The 15,010-nt window shown below is 45.4% G+C and overlaps 1 protein-coding gene across 2 annotated transcripts; it reads right to left on the bottom strand.

Annotated features, from left to right (window-relative positions):
* Positions 1-580: 580 nt before the first annotated feature.
* Positions 581-13,876, bottom strand: TYSND1 (trypsin like peroxisomal matrix peptidase 1). 2 transcript variants are annotated; one of them, XR_006413780.1, is made up of 5 exons: positions 12,448-13,876; positions 11,546-11,676; positions 8,693-8,878; positions 6,968-7,246; positions 581-2,078 (listed from the first exon to the last, which is right to left on the bottom strand). XR_006413780.1 is itself a non-coding variant. In XM_044420520.1 (4 exons), the coding sequence occupies exons 1-4, from the start codon at positions 13,599-13,601 to the stop codon at positions 7,029-7,031; spliced, it is 1,689 nt and encodes a 562-aa protein (XP_044276455.1). In that variant the 5' UTR covers positions 13,602-13,876; the 3' UTR covers positions 3,809-7,028. The 2 variants fall into 2 exon arrangements, 1 of the variants encoding a protein (XP_044276455.1); XM_044420520.1 differs by lacking the exon at positions 581-2,078 and having other exon boundaries at positions 3,809-7,246.
* Positions 13,877-15,010: the final 1,134 nt, after the last annotated feature.

Raw genomic sequence — 15,010 nt, 5'->3', positions numbered from 1 at the left:
AATTCCAGAAACTTGAACCCATCTCCAGGTCTGCTTAGACATGTAAATTCTGACTATTGAGAAACCATTCATGAACTTGTAAGGTCATTTGTTGCATTCCATTATCAGGAAGACTCAGACCCTGAGTAATGGATCCGCACCTTTCTGATTGGCTATAGCACATGGAGCGCTCTGGGCTAGCAAACTAGATATTTCCTTGTAAAGTGTGAATTCCTGCAAGGACTATGCAGCAACATTGTAGCAGTGATTGTGTATTTGACTGAATGGCCTTTCTGCTCTGGCTTACAGCAAGATGAGGGAGAGGGGAGGGGGAAGAGTGCCATTTTCTTAAAGCTACAGCAATATCAAACAGTGGCTTGGCTTGGAAAGCCAGTGCTTCTGAGAAAGAGAGCAAGCTTGATTTTACAACACAAAAGCACACATAAGCAACTTTTTTCTGCCAGGATTCATCCATATTTTCCCAACACAGGACACCACATTACACCATCCCACTCAGATGGTTATAAAGCTAATTTATAATTATAAATCTAATTTTTAAAAGTAAAAAGACATAAACATTACCCAACATTACCCAGTTTTTATTTTTTACAAATTTACCTCCATGACCACTCATTGGCTAAGTGATGCTTGCTTTTATCTCTGAACACCTGGTGATGGGTAAAGCACCCGGGATGCCCAACTGGAGGACTGAGAGGGAAGATAATGCAGATGGGAGATTTACCACGCTGAGCCCTATTATCTTTCCGGCGCTGCCACATGAATGGTGAAACAGCACGGTATGGTTTCTCACGGCAGACAAGCCTGGCCATGGTGGTGCTTGAAGAAAGGCCCAGAAGGTGGATTCCTGTCCCACACACACAACTCCACCAGAGTAAACCTTGTTTCAGCGCCTACAGCAGGGCAGCATAATAGGTGAGGGGGCACAGGGCAGGCTGAGGGGCACATGCAGCTGTCCTCCAGCATCCCCCTTTCTGCGGCTCGTCAGCCCCAGCATCTGCCTTCTGAGGCAACCACCACATTCTAATGGGTGGGCCAGTCCAAGCACCAGAGATGTGTGCAATTATTTCATTTTGTATCCCCCCAATAGTCAGGGATTTGGAGATCATAACCTTTCAGTATTTCACAGATGAAAGAGCTTGTGTTCCTGAACCTCCTCCCTCATGCATATTAAGGAGTCACAGCTCCATCTGCTGAATATTCTGTTTGTTGTTACTCTTTTGAACTTGGCTTTTTAAACGGCTGTTAAGGCATTTAATAACTATTGTTAATGTTCTTCTAACTTTGATTCTTTTTAAAATATCCTGGGATCTTTCTATCCTATGTACATATACCTGGGAGTGGACATCATTCAACATACGACAGAATACTTCTGAGTAAACAGGCGTAGGATTATGTTGCCAATGAATCCTGAGCTGATTCAAAAGATTGTTCTTTGCTAGTGTTTCTAGTTTAAATGTTTTTATTCTTTAAAAAAAATAGTTCAGAATTAGCATTCCCAGTTACAGGGCATCAAGGGGAAGCTGTGGAAAGACTTTAATGTTCACATGCTTGCTTTTTACTCCAGGAAACAAGATATATCTGCTCTTCCCACCCTGAACTACTAAGGCAGTTAAATATTAGAGACTTGCAGGAGGAAGCTAAAACATGAAGGAACTCCCACTAACACTCACTGGGTTCTGATAACACAATTATCCAGATTCCAACAACCACCAAATGTGCATTCAGTGACAACCCACATTTGACCTATGCTTAACCTTTGCGTGTGGATTATCACATTGTTCGAACCTAGTCATTGCAAAGCTCTGAAAAAAGCAAATGGGGGGAAAAAAACAGACTAAGTAGATTTGGTGCCTGGCGTGTGTCCATGAAAGGGTAGCAATCCCATCTGTGCTTTGATTACACCGTTTGTCTGGCCTATACATCTGATCCACCATGAGCCACCAGGGCAGAAGAGCCGGTAAAGGACCAGGCTGCCCCCTAATGGATACTTGAGTCGCTCTGCAAATAGGAAGCATTGCAGTCTGTCTCATTCTTTTTTTCCCTTGTGTCATTCGTACCACAGATCCAGTTATTAAAAGCTGTAACACAGAGGAAAAACAATGGCCACTGTATAAAGCTTGTCGTATGTAAGAATAGATATAAACAGCAATATATGAAGATAAAATTGTAGTGCCTGGGTGGGCATATCAAATAATTTCACCCAGTATTGGTCGACATCAAAGGTCTCTTCTCCTTAGTCTCTGTGCATCACACACCTGCTTATGTGCAGAACCTGTCAGGGAAGATCGCGAAGCTAAATAGGCGTGAGGGAGGGGCTCCTTCCTGATCTTCAGTTCTAATAGCTGTGAGATCGCCATTGTGGCCCCAAGAAGCAGGTCCCCCAGGGAGGGGGGACCTCCCCTTCAGAGGGGACAATTGGGCCGTCTTGGCACGACACCAAAGAAGAAAAGGAAGAGGGTAGGTTTGCTCAAATGCAAAGAATGACTGTTGTAGGTGAACAACCTGCCTTTTTGGAGCAGCACACCTCCAGCTCCTCATTGTACGTGCTGACGGGCATCGAGGGCCCTGGAGGGGGGGGGGTGAGGCTGCTTGCTCTTCTCTGCACTTATAACAGGACTGTGGAAAGCCTCTCCTAGAGCTGGGTGATTTGCTTCTCCTGCCAGAAAAATGAGAAAGGTGAGGGCGCAAGAGCAGACAAGCTCAGCTCACACACCGGAGCAGAGCGAGCCTTGGCCGTCCCCTCACAAGCTGTACCTGAACTGGACCTTCCTGTCCGACGTCAACCCAGGAGGCTCCTTGCAACTGAGGCTGTTCAGACTGCCAGAGAAGACGTGTGTTAAATAAATCGGTCCCAGCTCTTGTTTTCCGAGCAATGCAATGGTTCCCAGGAGAGGTCTTCCTACTTGCTTCCTTCACAGCCTCCATCTGCCACTGAGCTGGGACTTTTTCCTCGAAGATAAGAGAACCGGGAATTCTTTGCTTTTAACAGAGTATCTAGTTCTGTGAATGAATTCACTACAACAATAGTCACCTTGATCCATTTAGCAATAATAGTACTAGTCCTGATAGCTACATGCTACCAGGGATCAATAACCAGGCAGGTGCTGGTCCAATCTTGCTTGTGGGATTCCTGTGGGCGGCTGGCTAGCCCTTCTGTGAACACAGTGTTTGACTAGATGTATGGACCTTCCACCTAATCCAGCACAGTTCAGAAATTCTATAAATTAAATCAGCTGAAATTACTTTATGGATGGCAAAAGGTACTTTCAAAAGAACAGGTACGTGGCTAAAAGCATTGCACCCTAAGACGCCTGCAATACTATAGCCACTTCCCTGGGAGTAAGTCATGGGACTTAATCCTAAACAGACATGTCAAATGTTAGGATGTACCCACCACTTTCTAGTGAGAAAGTAACTCATCTGAAAACTGTGTGTTTTGCCGGTCTGCCACAAGAGAGATAAACCAGTAACCAATAATCACAGCTGCATATATTCTGAGTCTGCGCCAGGCCTAGGCACATGTCACAGGATGCTAACATGGGTTAAGGTGACCCAGGATGTAGCAGGCAGTATGCATTCAGAGGCACTTTGAAATGCCAGTCCATCCAAAGGAGCAGTTATGGATGCATTTCCACCCTGAATGCACACGTGAATTCACATCCCAGGCCCCCGTTTAGCCAGCGGCATGTCTCATCAAGCCAGTTTATTTATAGACGTCTTCTTAGCTGGACCAGGGCGTTGCGCTTCACAAAATCAACACTCTATGCCAACAGAAGATTATGGCTATGTAACTTACTGACATCAAACATCTCTGTATGCGTGTTTTTATTTTTCATATTTTATTCTGCATGTGCTAATTGTATGGAAGTAAAATCAAGAGTGGAACAGAGAAAAGCAAAAATTGAGCAAGGCACTCGATACGAACTGCGAGAAAAACTGAAAACATCACCTCATTTTAATCATTTCACCAAACGATTGAATACGTGAATACTGCAAGCCTGTTTCTGCAATCTTAAGAGCCAGAGACTTTTTTCAGAATTAAAGTTGTAAGTTTCAGGACACCAACGCCTGTATTGAACAGGGATGTGGAATGTGCGGACTTCAGGATGTTGTTGGGTTGCAGCTCCTATAATCCCTCACCAAAGGCTATGTTGGCTGGTGGGAGAAGTGGCTGAACAACAGATCCATTGCAGGGATAAGGAACAATCCCACACGCGATTGATGGGAGCAGAAAATGCAGGCACCCCACCTGATCATACCGCGTCTGCTGAGGAGGAGAAGTCAAGTTATATTCAGCTAAGGACTCACAACTGACCCTTAATTGTATCATTTTTTTAAACACCCAAGATCATCTCTCCTTTGTGCAATGGCTAGAAGTTCTACAGCCAGAGATATTTTTGGCTCTCAAGAAGTCTTCATTTTCTTCTAAGAGTCATGTGCTCCTTTTGGACATTTGTCACAACTCTGGAAGGCCAGGAAATAAGCGGATACTGTGTACACACACACACACACACACACACACACTATCGTCCATTCCTAAAACCTTGTTAATCTTCATTTCGGAACCAATGGATTCTATGAGTACACAGTTATGTCATATATTCGTCTATGCTGCCACCAACCAGAAATTCAATTTCTGTCTGTCCACATGAAAAGTGTGTTTACTGCTTTGGCTATGGCCTTTCCCTACAGGTTACAAAAACAGACAATCTTCATAGCCAGCAAACTATTAGAATAATTTTTTCTCATACCCTGTCCTGTTGCAATTAAGAAAGTAGCATGAATAGAATGATTGACCCTAACCTGATACCCTCCAGATATTTTTGGACTCCTACTCCCATCAGTCCCAGCTAGCATAGGCAGGAATGCTGGGAGTTGTAGTCCAAGTTATCTGGAAAGGGGATGATGGGGAACAGCTGTGTTAGAACTTTGGCAAACCATCACCATTTCTACCCCACAAGCTGTGTACAATCACAATACAGGAGAAATACACCTTCTTAATTACTGGAGCAGTAACATTTGATTCACAACATTTTGCAGTTTGGTATTGTACAGGCATAAAACAGGAAAGCAGGAAGAGGCTCACACAGAAGTAACAGTACATGTTTCTCATTGAAATGACTTCTCCTTGCCTTGTCAAAGGGAATGCATAGACCAGACAGCACTGCAAGCAAAACAGGACTAATTCATTTTATCTTTAAGAAAACCCTACATGAACAGAATTAGAATAAATGGTATGTAAGTTCAGACACTTCTCCTGTCTGAGCTTGCACAGGATTGCACCTTAAGAGTATGTGGCCGAGAAGCGAAAGGCAACCTCGCACTTTCCTTTGCCCTTTGAAAAGGCTTTATGAGCACCTTAGGATTACTCCTGAGCCGTACGAGGAGAGAGGATATCATCAATGCGTATGGAAGGTAGATCTGTGCCATTTTTGCTTAAACTGCACTGAAAGGCCCTAGTGGAAAAGGATCCCTGCATAAGGTCTTTAAAAGCACCACCATACTTGCAACTAAGAGATGAGATGGGATCAGGATTCAGAAGGCTGTTATCAACAGAGTTCAGACCTGCACAGAGAAATGGTCAGACCTGACCATTAAATGATCCAACACAGAGTCAGCAGAAGTCAGTGGCTGAAACAAGTTGTAATTCCATTTGGTAAACCAGATATCCATTATGCATGAAAATTACTGATTGAAACCCCATTAAAATGCAACAAAATGAAGTAGAAGTGACCTCTTCTTGAGTACTAGTTCTGTACAGGCAGAAAGATCACCTTTCTTTTGCTGGTAGACCTCCAGGAAATTTGAATTTGAATTGCAACCATTACTGATAACCACTGGTTTAATAAAGGTGACAACAAAATACATTTTTGTCCTAAATTAAGATGGTAAAAGTAGGCCTAAAATAGTAAAATTAAGATAGTAAAAACAAAGAACATTTGGAGTAGGAATTAAGATAGTAAAATCCAAGAACATCTGGTGGAAAACAGGGATTGATTGTGTAAAAAAATCTCTGTGAACATTACGCTTCTGTAGTTGTGAACACAAATTCATGGGCAGAGCATAAGTTCAGAGACACCAGCGATTGTGTCCACTTTTGTCAGCCACTTTTCTGGATTCAAGTGCACTCAGTGCACCTCAAGGCTGAAGTGAAAGACGAAGCAATGCCATTAAATTCAAAAGCTGCCCATTGCAATGGATGTACTTGTTCAGAATGGCGACAGCACCATCTGGTGGCCACAGGAGACTCTGCGCACAGCCCAACTGGTGAAAAATGTCAAGTCACCTCCATGATGTTATTACTTATTTATATAGCACCGTAAGCAAGAAATGGACAGGTCCTTGCCTCGAGGACATCATCTAAATTTACACTGTGCAGGAGGGCAAAAAAGGGAGAGAAGGGAACTCCAGGGCTGCCAGAAGATGGGTGTACAAAGCAATGGACTGATTTTACGGGAGTGAGAAGGTTAAGGGATAAAGCCAAATGCTTCACTGGGAAAAACAGTGGATTCTGAAGAGGTACTTGATGAGATGAACAACAGAAAGTTCCGTGCATAGGGGGCCACAATGGAGAACAGGCAGAATTCTTTATGGGAAGAGGAAACATCTTGAGGCTTAGGTAAGAGTGGGTGGGGGGGGGGGAGCCCAGCCAGGTAGGGCTAGTTTTACTATTAGGCAGAGTGGGGTGGTCAATTCAGGGTAGTTAATTATTATATGTACAGTTATTGTTCTATTTTTACTGTCAGAGGGAAGGTGCTTATGAGATTTTCCTGCCTCCAGTGCCAGAATCATTTGGATATAATGGATGCTGGTGTAGATGGGAAGGGTGCTGTTTGTTCTTCTGCTTCAAACAGAATAAGGATTGGACCTGCCCTGCAGAAATTCAGGTGAAGCCAGGCCTCCTAATGAAATCCAGGTCCACTCCTAACTCCCAGCCCTAAATGATGGTGGGTTGCAAGCCTCTCACCTCAGCCCCAACCACGGCTTATTCAGGGTGTGTGAGCACTGAACGTTTCCTCTGAAGACCCTCAGAGCTTGCTGAGTGGTACCTCCACAGCGTCTCTTTGGCACTTCCCGTCAATCTGGACCTTGTCACCCAGCTGGTCTAGTTCCCGGAAGCCACACAGGCTTCTTTCATGGATATATTCCAAGATAGCCGGCTGCAGGATCGTAATGGGAATGCTGAAGTTCAGGTGGGGGTATGTCACTCCGATGCTGTTATCCCTCGTGTTGCTGGTAACGATGCCTGTTATTGGCATGCAGGGAGGGAGGGAAAAGAAGAGCAGAGGCTGAAACTCTTCCAATTGCTTTGAAAGCCTGGCGACACCACCACCCCATCCCCAAAAGCAAATGGAAAAATACCATCTATTTCAGAAAGAAGCATATACCAAACAAATATTAAACCAGGGGTTGTGGAACCTTTTTCAGGCAGTGGACTCAATGCCATTATGGAGAAGTTCTCAGGGGCTGCATTCCAGTGGTGGGCGGAGCTGAAGGTGAAATGTGTAGGGTCAAAATACCAGCCTAATTTAGTTTAAAGCTTTAACTGCCAGGAACTAAGCCTTAGGAGAGGCATTTCAACCTTTCCAAACAGGTACGGGGGGATGCACAAAAGTTCAGAAGCCACCACTTTGGTGGTCATGAAAAACAGGGCCATGGAAGGAGTTTTCTGGGGAAGCCCAGAGAGCTGGATTTGATTCTCAGGGCTGAGGCTGTGCACCTCTGGATTAGACCAAAGGAAAACTTCAGAATGATTTGCACAATTAAAATCATTGTTACAGGGTTTCCATTGTTTGGGAGAATCAAAATGCTACATCTTCTGAAGCATGCTAGAGCCGCATCACCTAGGATGGTTATCAAGGGATAAAATGGCCATGTGGTGACTTTCCACAGTCAGTACATTGACAGGAGAAGCAGCGACCAAGACTGCTGTTGTTGCACAGCCGAATTCTCACGATCAACTGCATGATTGTGAACTGTGCAGCTTCTAGGAATGCACGGGTAGGCCGAGAACACAGTCTTGCTCGAGGGCAGTTTGCATGGCCCGTTTCTGTCCTCAGGGCTCGGCTCCGGCATGCTCTAGCAAGAGCGGTTCACCGTGGCCTCTCTTGAAAAGAGGCATTTCTTTTTCAGCGAGTGTTTGGCCTGCTGAACTGCTTGTTTTAGAAGCTCAGGGGCATTTCAGGTTACTCGTAAAGCTTGTCTCGGCTGCCTCTGACTTGTTTTCCTGTTAGTAGCTGTCTAGTACATGGATTGAAAAAGATGGGATAGAAATGCCCAAAGAAAGAAAGAAAGAAAGAAAGAAAGAAAGAAAGAAAGAAAGAAAAAAGAGGAAGTGGCAGACCTAGGCAGTGAAACACTTGCTCACTCTAGAAACCCAATCCTGATTGTTCAGGATTTATCTTCAATTTTCAGACCTAACATGTTAAAAATATGGTGAAGATCTATCACAGGCCTTGACAACTGGAAATCATGCTCACCTCCATGCCCTTGATTTCACCAAGTGTTACGTACACAGTCTTAAAAACTTTTCTGCACAAAGGGCTAGAAAAGGGTGTGAGTCTCAGAATACAGAACTCCACAACCAATTTCTATGCTTGGACCACAAGATAATGAGAAACAGGGAAAGAAGAGGAGTGAGTGAGTGATGCATGTGTATAAAAGATATATGCTGTATGCATACGCTGTATACCTAGAAGTTTTCCACTGGATGTGGCAAAGAGGGCTCCCCCGCTTGAGCCCCCCTGAACTGCACAGGTGGTCTGAAGCATCACAGGCTCACCCTCCACACGGATCACAGCCGACAGAATCCCAGAGGTTACTGACGGGCCGCAGGCTTGTCCAAAGACCCCGAAACCAACAACAAACACATCTTCTCCTGGATGAGGAACAAACCAGAGTGAAAAAGCCAAGCGAAGACAGTTACATTTATATTCTGTATCCCTATATGTTAGTATGTAACAGAAGATACTATTGTTATTAACAATAGTTATGCATATACTTTGACAAAGATAACACAATTATCCACCTAATTATCCATTTCTAAGTTGTGCCGTTCAAAAATCAAAACTTTCATTAAATCTTCTACCCATTCTGTTGTTACAGGTGGCTGTTTATATTGTAATATTAGTATTTTAGTTGTGAAGAGAAGGTGGAAAGGTCAAGTGACCTTTCATTAGATTCCAAGAGATGGGTATGTAATCCAAAGCAACATGTACATTGTCGAATATTGAGTACTTTCCTTCATAAGATTTATCTGAATTATCACCTCATCCCAAAAGAAAGCTGCCATTGGGCATTGCAAAAACATAGAAAGAAGAGAAGCATTAGCAGCATTACACACCTCCAACAATTGGTGGATTTAATTAACCCCTTATTAAAGAGACGTTGTGCTGTCAAATATTCTCAGAACATCAGTTTTTGCTCAGTTAAGTGTAGCGTGAGATCCCTAATCCCTTGTGAAACAGACGATAATGATGCACTCATCGGCTCCTTTGGGGCCATCCAGTTCGTCATTGCATTCTTGCCTGAGACACTGGGTGTCACATCCATTTAGCCACATTAGCTATTTATAATTAATGCTTTAACTTAGTCTCTTACATTTAAGTAGCGCATAGGAGAAAGTTAGACAGGGAAGGATTCGTTTAGCTTTAAAATGCAAGTACAGGAGTTGCTGAGGCAGAATCATATGAACAATGACCAACAACCATGCTAGAAGTTCACATTGCTATACTTGTAGTGCCAGATTTGTCAAACATTATTCTCATGTTACCCCCTATGCTATTTTTTTAAATCATCTTTTCATTTCCTTAGGTGTAACCCAAGGAGGCTGCCCGTAACACTTCAGACTAGGATGCTTACAGGCAACCTTCATGGGGTGGAGAAGTGCAGAAGCAAAGGTCATTCCTGTACTCCTTCAACCCTGTGAAGCAGCTAGATGGCCAATTTCAGCTGTCTAAATATGCCACTTTGGATGGGGAGCAAAGGAGGTTGAGATGTGGCTAGGATAGGTTGGCTTTTGGCAGCTCCAGTCTCCTCCCCTCCCTACCCTGTGCAGTTACCCCCTCCAAGGTTGCTTTTATGGCCTCAGAGACACACCTGTGATGGAACTTTCTAAGCCAGCTACTGGAGGGGGGCACTCTAAGAATGGATCCCCAGTTCCAAGCGCAGAGCTGTGTTCTGACCTCAGAGCTGGGAATCTGAACAATCCTACAGAGCACCACAGGATCACTCTGCTAAAAAAAGCTTTTAAGGCATGTCTGCCTGGTTGCCTGTTGAACCATCCATTGGGGTGTCTCGAACTCAGTTGCGATAGGTTCTGAAGTTAAATAGTTAACAATCAGGATTCTGAAATGACAGCATGGGATGTGTCAGGATGGATTTAATTTAAATCAAATCTATTTAAGTCAGTAAGACTAAATTTAATCTTACTAGTCAGTAAGACTAAATTTAAATCAGGGATTTCTACATAATTTGCACACATGACTGCCTTACCCATAGGTAGAGGAACTTCATTAAAATATTCCCAAACTGGGTCTCTTTCATGGCCTGCTGCCATTATAGGTTTTCTTCCCCAGGGAAAGAACAATATGATAAACCTCAGGCTATGCACAAAAAGATTCAAAGACTTGTGAAGTATTCTGCTCAAAAGGTTTTCCCGTTCATTTTTACTGCTTGCCCCTCTCTCCCCATGCTTAGCTTCTTGTGCAGATCTATTCCACTTCCAAAAATCTTCTACTATTCATTGAATTCTCTGAACTTAGCACTTAAGAGATAATGGACTGATTCTGTGTACACAGATCTGCAAGGGAAAAATGGGATTAAGGTCTTTTTCTCAACTCTGTATGTTTTTAATAACATTTTTGCTGTAAAAAAGAGCAAGTGATCTCTTCAGACACAAATTCACAGTTTTGAGAACTGTAAAACAAAGCAATCTGTGATAATATCTTCTAAATAGAAAAAATCCCTAATAATCTTACAGAAACCTCTGAAAGAGCACAACACTGTGAACAGATTAAATGAATTCATTTACCAAAACAATCCAAACATTGCATGAATATGCAACCTCGTGCTACATAATTAAAAATTAATCCCGTTTCATGAGGAATAAGCTTTGGACTATAATGTAACTAATAACTATAGTAAACTATCATTAGATAAGATTTTTCCACACAAAGCATGTTATTTTTAAAAATCCAATTTAAATTAAAAATCCAATTTAAAATTCAAAGGTCTGATTTTTAATTTTTTGTAAAACCATTGATTTTTATCCACCCTGTGCAAAGACGTGCAAAGGCAGGGGCGCATGTGGAACAGCACATATTCGTTTCGGGCAACAGAACCCCTGAGGCACCCACTTCCATATGCTTAAGACTTGCATTTCCCCAGCTAATCAGGCTATTCAGAGAAAAGACTTCAGGCACATTGTTTTCAATACAATAGCCAGAATGTTAAAGAACTTGAGTTTCTTAGGCAAGCTTAACATATGAGAGCAAAATCATTTGGGTTCCATCAAAAGAAGCTGAATGGACTGCTCAGCTCTTACCTGTACAAAACTCAGATGCTAGAACAGGCTTTGCAAATGTGGGTAAGCTTTCCTCTAATTCTACCAGGGCTACATCATAGGAAGAAGAATCCTTGGTAGTGAACACCACTTTTCCTTTAGCTACAGAAGCTCTAGAAGCAAAGAGAAGCAAGCAGAAGGAAACATCAGGCTGGATACTTTAAGTAAAGTATGATCTGGACATTTATTCAATGCGTAAAGTCATTAAGAAGCATCCACGGTAGGCAAACCCATCAGCCAGGTCTCATACACAGGCTCCTTCCAAATGAAGGGCAGCTGTTCTAGAAGACCAACAGTGCTTACCTGATGTCTGCTCATAGTTTGTCCACTGGACAATTACACCAAAAGGTTATTTTTTCATTACTAGATTGATTCCCTCCTCCTTTGCCTGCATTTTCCCTGTATCCCAACTGCCTTTGCAGCACTGTAGCACAGGCATACAGGCCTTCTTTAAAACCACTCTTTACCTGCTGCATCTGTAGCCTGAAAAAAACACTTGTGAACAACTTAGGAATCTGAATTTGCATGTCACAAAAATCCAGAGTTTACCACCCAACAACACACCATGAATTTTGTTCCTAGGTTGGCCATCCATAGCTCTGAGTGCACACATAAGAAGTCAGAACCCAACAGTCTATACACTTGAGTTGTCCTAATATGCAAACCAGGTGAATATGCAAAGGTGGAAAAATGGTAGCCTTCCAAATGTGTTTGGCCTTCCTTCGACTTCTATTAGCACAGTCAAAGGTGAGGGTTGATGGGATTTGTTGTGACCCTCCAGATGATTTGGCCAACTTGCTCACCCCTTATGTAAAGAAACAGGCTAAGGAATGTAGCAGAGCCAAGAAAGCTAAGACACTTTGCACATGAGAATGCAGACTTACTTTTCTGGGCCAGGCTGTGACCGCACTCTGACAGTAGACGCTCCAGCAACCACATGCTGACAGGTCAAGACAAGCCTTGGATTGACAATGATGCCAGACCCCCAGATCGGGCCACATTCAACCAGAACCACAGCAGCCAGCATTGGCTGATCTGGCCCTTCTCTGGCTACCGTCATTCCATGAGCCTTAGTCACAAGTTCCATGGGGTCTGACCAGGCTTCTGGACACCAGCAAAGCCCTGAAAGGACACTCCTGATACTCTCAAGAATGTGGTCGATGGCACAGACCAGAGTTAAGCCAACCCATTCATTTGATTTCCAGCAAAGCGGAGCTACGATGATCCCTACGAGGTGGAAACCAGCTCCCACAGTTGCAAAGACACCCCCACCTTCAGTGCCAGGCAAGCAGCGTGCATCAGTCAGGATTAGAGCATTGCCTTCTCCAGACATGTTGCTCACAATCCCTTTGCTGAGCGTGTTCAAGAAAATATCTGGGCAAAATGATCCAAAAGGAGAGCCACAGGTAAAGACCGGGTCCCCCTTCTGCAGCAGCTTGGCAGACATGCAGCTCACAGGGCCTGTGCTGCGGAAATCGCTATCCAAGATCCTCAGCAGGGCAAAACAGTGGAGGAAAGGCAAGTCATCCTGTCCAACGTCATTCCCCTCAAAATGCCATTGATCAGAAGCACTGAAGAGTTTGGAGAATGCATCCTGGAACTGCAAACAGGGCACCATCATGATGAGCTCAGCCTCGTGGCAGTTTAGGCTGCTGGATGTCTCATGCTGAATCGAAAGCGGGTTAAAGCTCAAAGCTGGGGCACTGTCTCCCAAGTCCCTCCTGGGCCAACTCCTGCCAAGAGCTTTCCTGTTGCAGTCATTCGGACGGAGCACCTGGAGTTGGAGGTCTGGGGAGAAAGATTCTGGCAGCAGGACCTCGCGCTGGGACCAGTGTCGCTGCTCGGATTCCAGAAGGAAAGGGGAGAAGATGAGCCCATGGCAGAGGACGATGCCCGGGTGCTGAGCCAAGACGATGCCACTGCCACTCCAGGGGCCCTGGGGCGAAGGACTGACCGCCTCGGCGGAGGCACCAGGTGAGTGTGACACGAGGACAATACAGCCCACCTTCTCTGCTGTCAGCTTCGGAGTCCCAGCCATGCGGGAAAGAATCGGTCTACCTTAGCAGCTCCGGGGAAAGAGGGCTGCATCCACGGTGGGACGGTGAACTGCCTGGAAAGAGGCGCGGTGCGGAGGGGCGACTTCCTGCGAAGGGTTGGGGGGCTGCAAAAAGCGCTCGGAGGCTGAAGGATCTCCAGCTGGGCACGTGGGAACTGCCCCCCGACGCTCGCCCCTGTTCGGGTACAACTCGCAGGCACCCGGGTCAGGGGAGCCTCGCCGCCGATCAGCTGCACAAGTCCATCCGGGAACGAAGTCCTGGAAGCGGCAGAAGCACCGCCTCCACGAAGCGACAAGGAACAAGTCGGGCCAGAATAAGCAGAGCGGAGCAAAGTCAGGTGGCCGAAGAAGGGCTCGCTCTCATTGGCCGAGCAGAGGAGCTGCGATTGGTTGATACGACTCGTGCGGCTAAGACGTCCTCTGCGATTGGCGGCTGCTGGAGCCCCGGCTAAGTTTTCATTGCGCGGGAGCTGGTCGGAGGGTTTGCGAGGCGCCCCGGGGTGCAGCTCGCTGGTCCCAGCCGGCTGCCCTGCAGCTTCCATCTCATCACCCCTCTGCAGTACGGAGTTTCTCCCAAACCTGGTGTCCTACAGCTGTATTGGCGTACAGGTCCCATCATCCACCAGGCAGTGCCCCAGGCTGAACAGGTTACTCTACTGAAAGCGGATGGAGAGAATGCCAGCTTTCCCCAAAAGGCCAAACTTGCAAAGGGAAGCGTGCGCGCATAACCTGAATCCTTCATCCGTATATCTCGTAGACTTCACTTCCCATCTACTCAAGCCGGTGGTCCAAAACAACTGAAAAGAACCTGACCAAGCAGAACACAGCTCTGGAATTACCTGAACACAACCACAAACATTACTTCATAACCCAGTGGAGGAGCCGTGCTCCCGGAGTAAGCCATGGAAATTATTCTTGCGTAAGGCATCCTTCCAACGCTGTCATTCTTTTGGCTCCTCGAAGGAAGACACTCCTCCTCCGACAAACGGGTTTGAACGCAGCCCTCCCCATGCAGAAAGAAGGCCGGTGGGGCTTACTCTCGGCTAAGTGGGTCTGGGTTGCACCCGTTACTTCGCAGTGTCCAAGACGGGCAAATTAGCACCCGAGGGAAGCGGTTTTCCCTATAGTATACGGAGCGTTTAACCCCCACCACACGCAGCGTGCTTCAGCTGCCTGAGATTTCCTCCTGAAGTGGGGGAAATCTGGAAGGGAAAATGGGCGAATAAGAAGAGCTCCCGCTGCTTCTTTTCGGTACAGAGGACAGCCTTGCTCACGCGTGCCTGGTGATCGTGGCGCTTCCTAATAGGCAAACACGACCGAAGGAGTCCGCGACGGGGCACTCCTCCTCCCACGGGTGGCTCGTGCTTAGGAGTAGCCCCCTCCGTGTGGGC

Source organism: Varanus komodoensis, unplaced genomic scaffold (genome assembly GCF_004798865.1).
Source record: "Varanus komodoensis strain SLA01 unplaced genomic scaffold, ASM479886v1 scaffold11, whole genome shotgun sequence".
In the NCBI taxonomy this organism is placed as follows: domain Eukaryota; kingdom Metazoa; phylum Chordata; class Lepidosauria; order Squamata; family Varanidae; genus Varanus; species Varanus komodoensis.
This window is presented reverse-complemented; position numbering and strand designations above follow the sequence as displayed.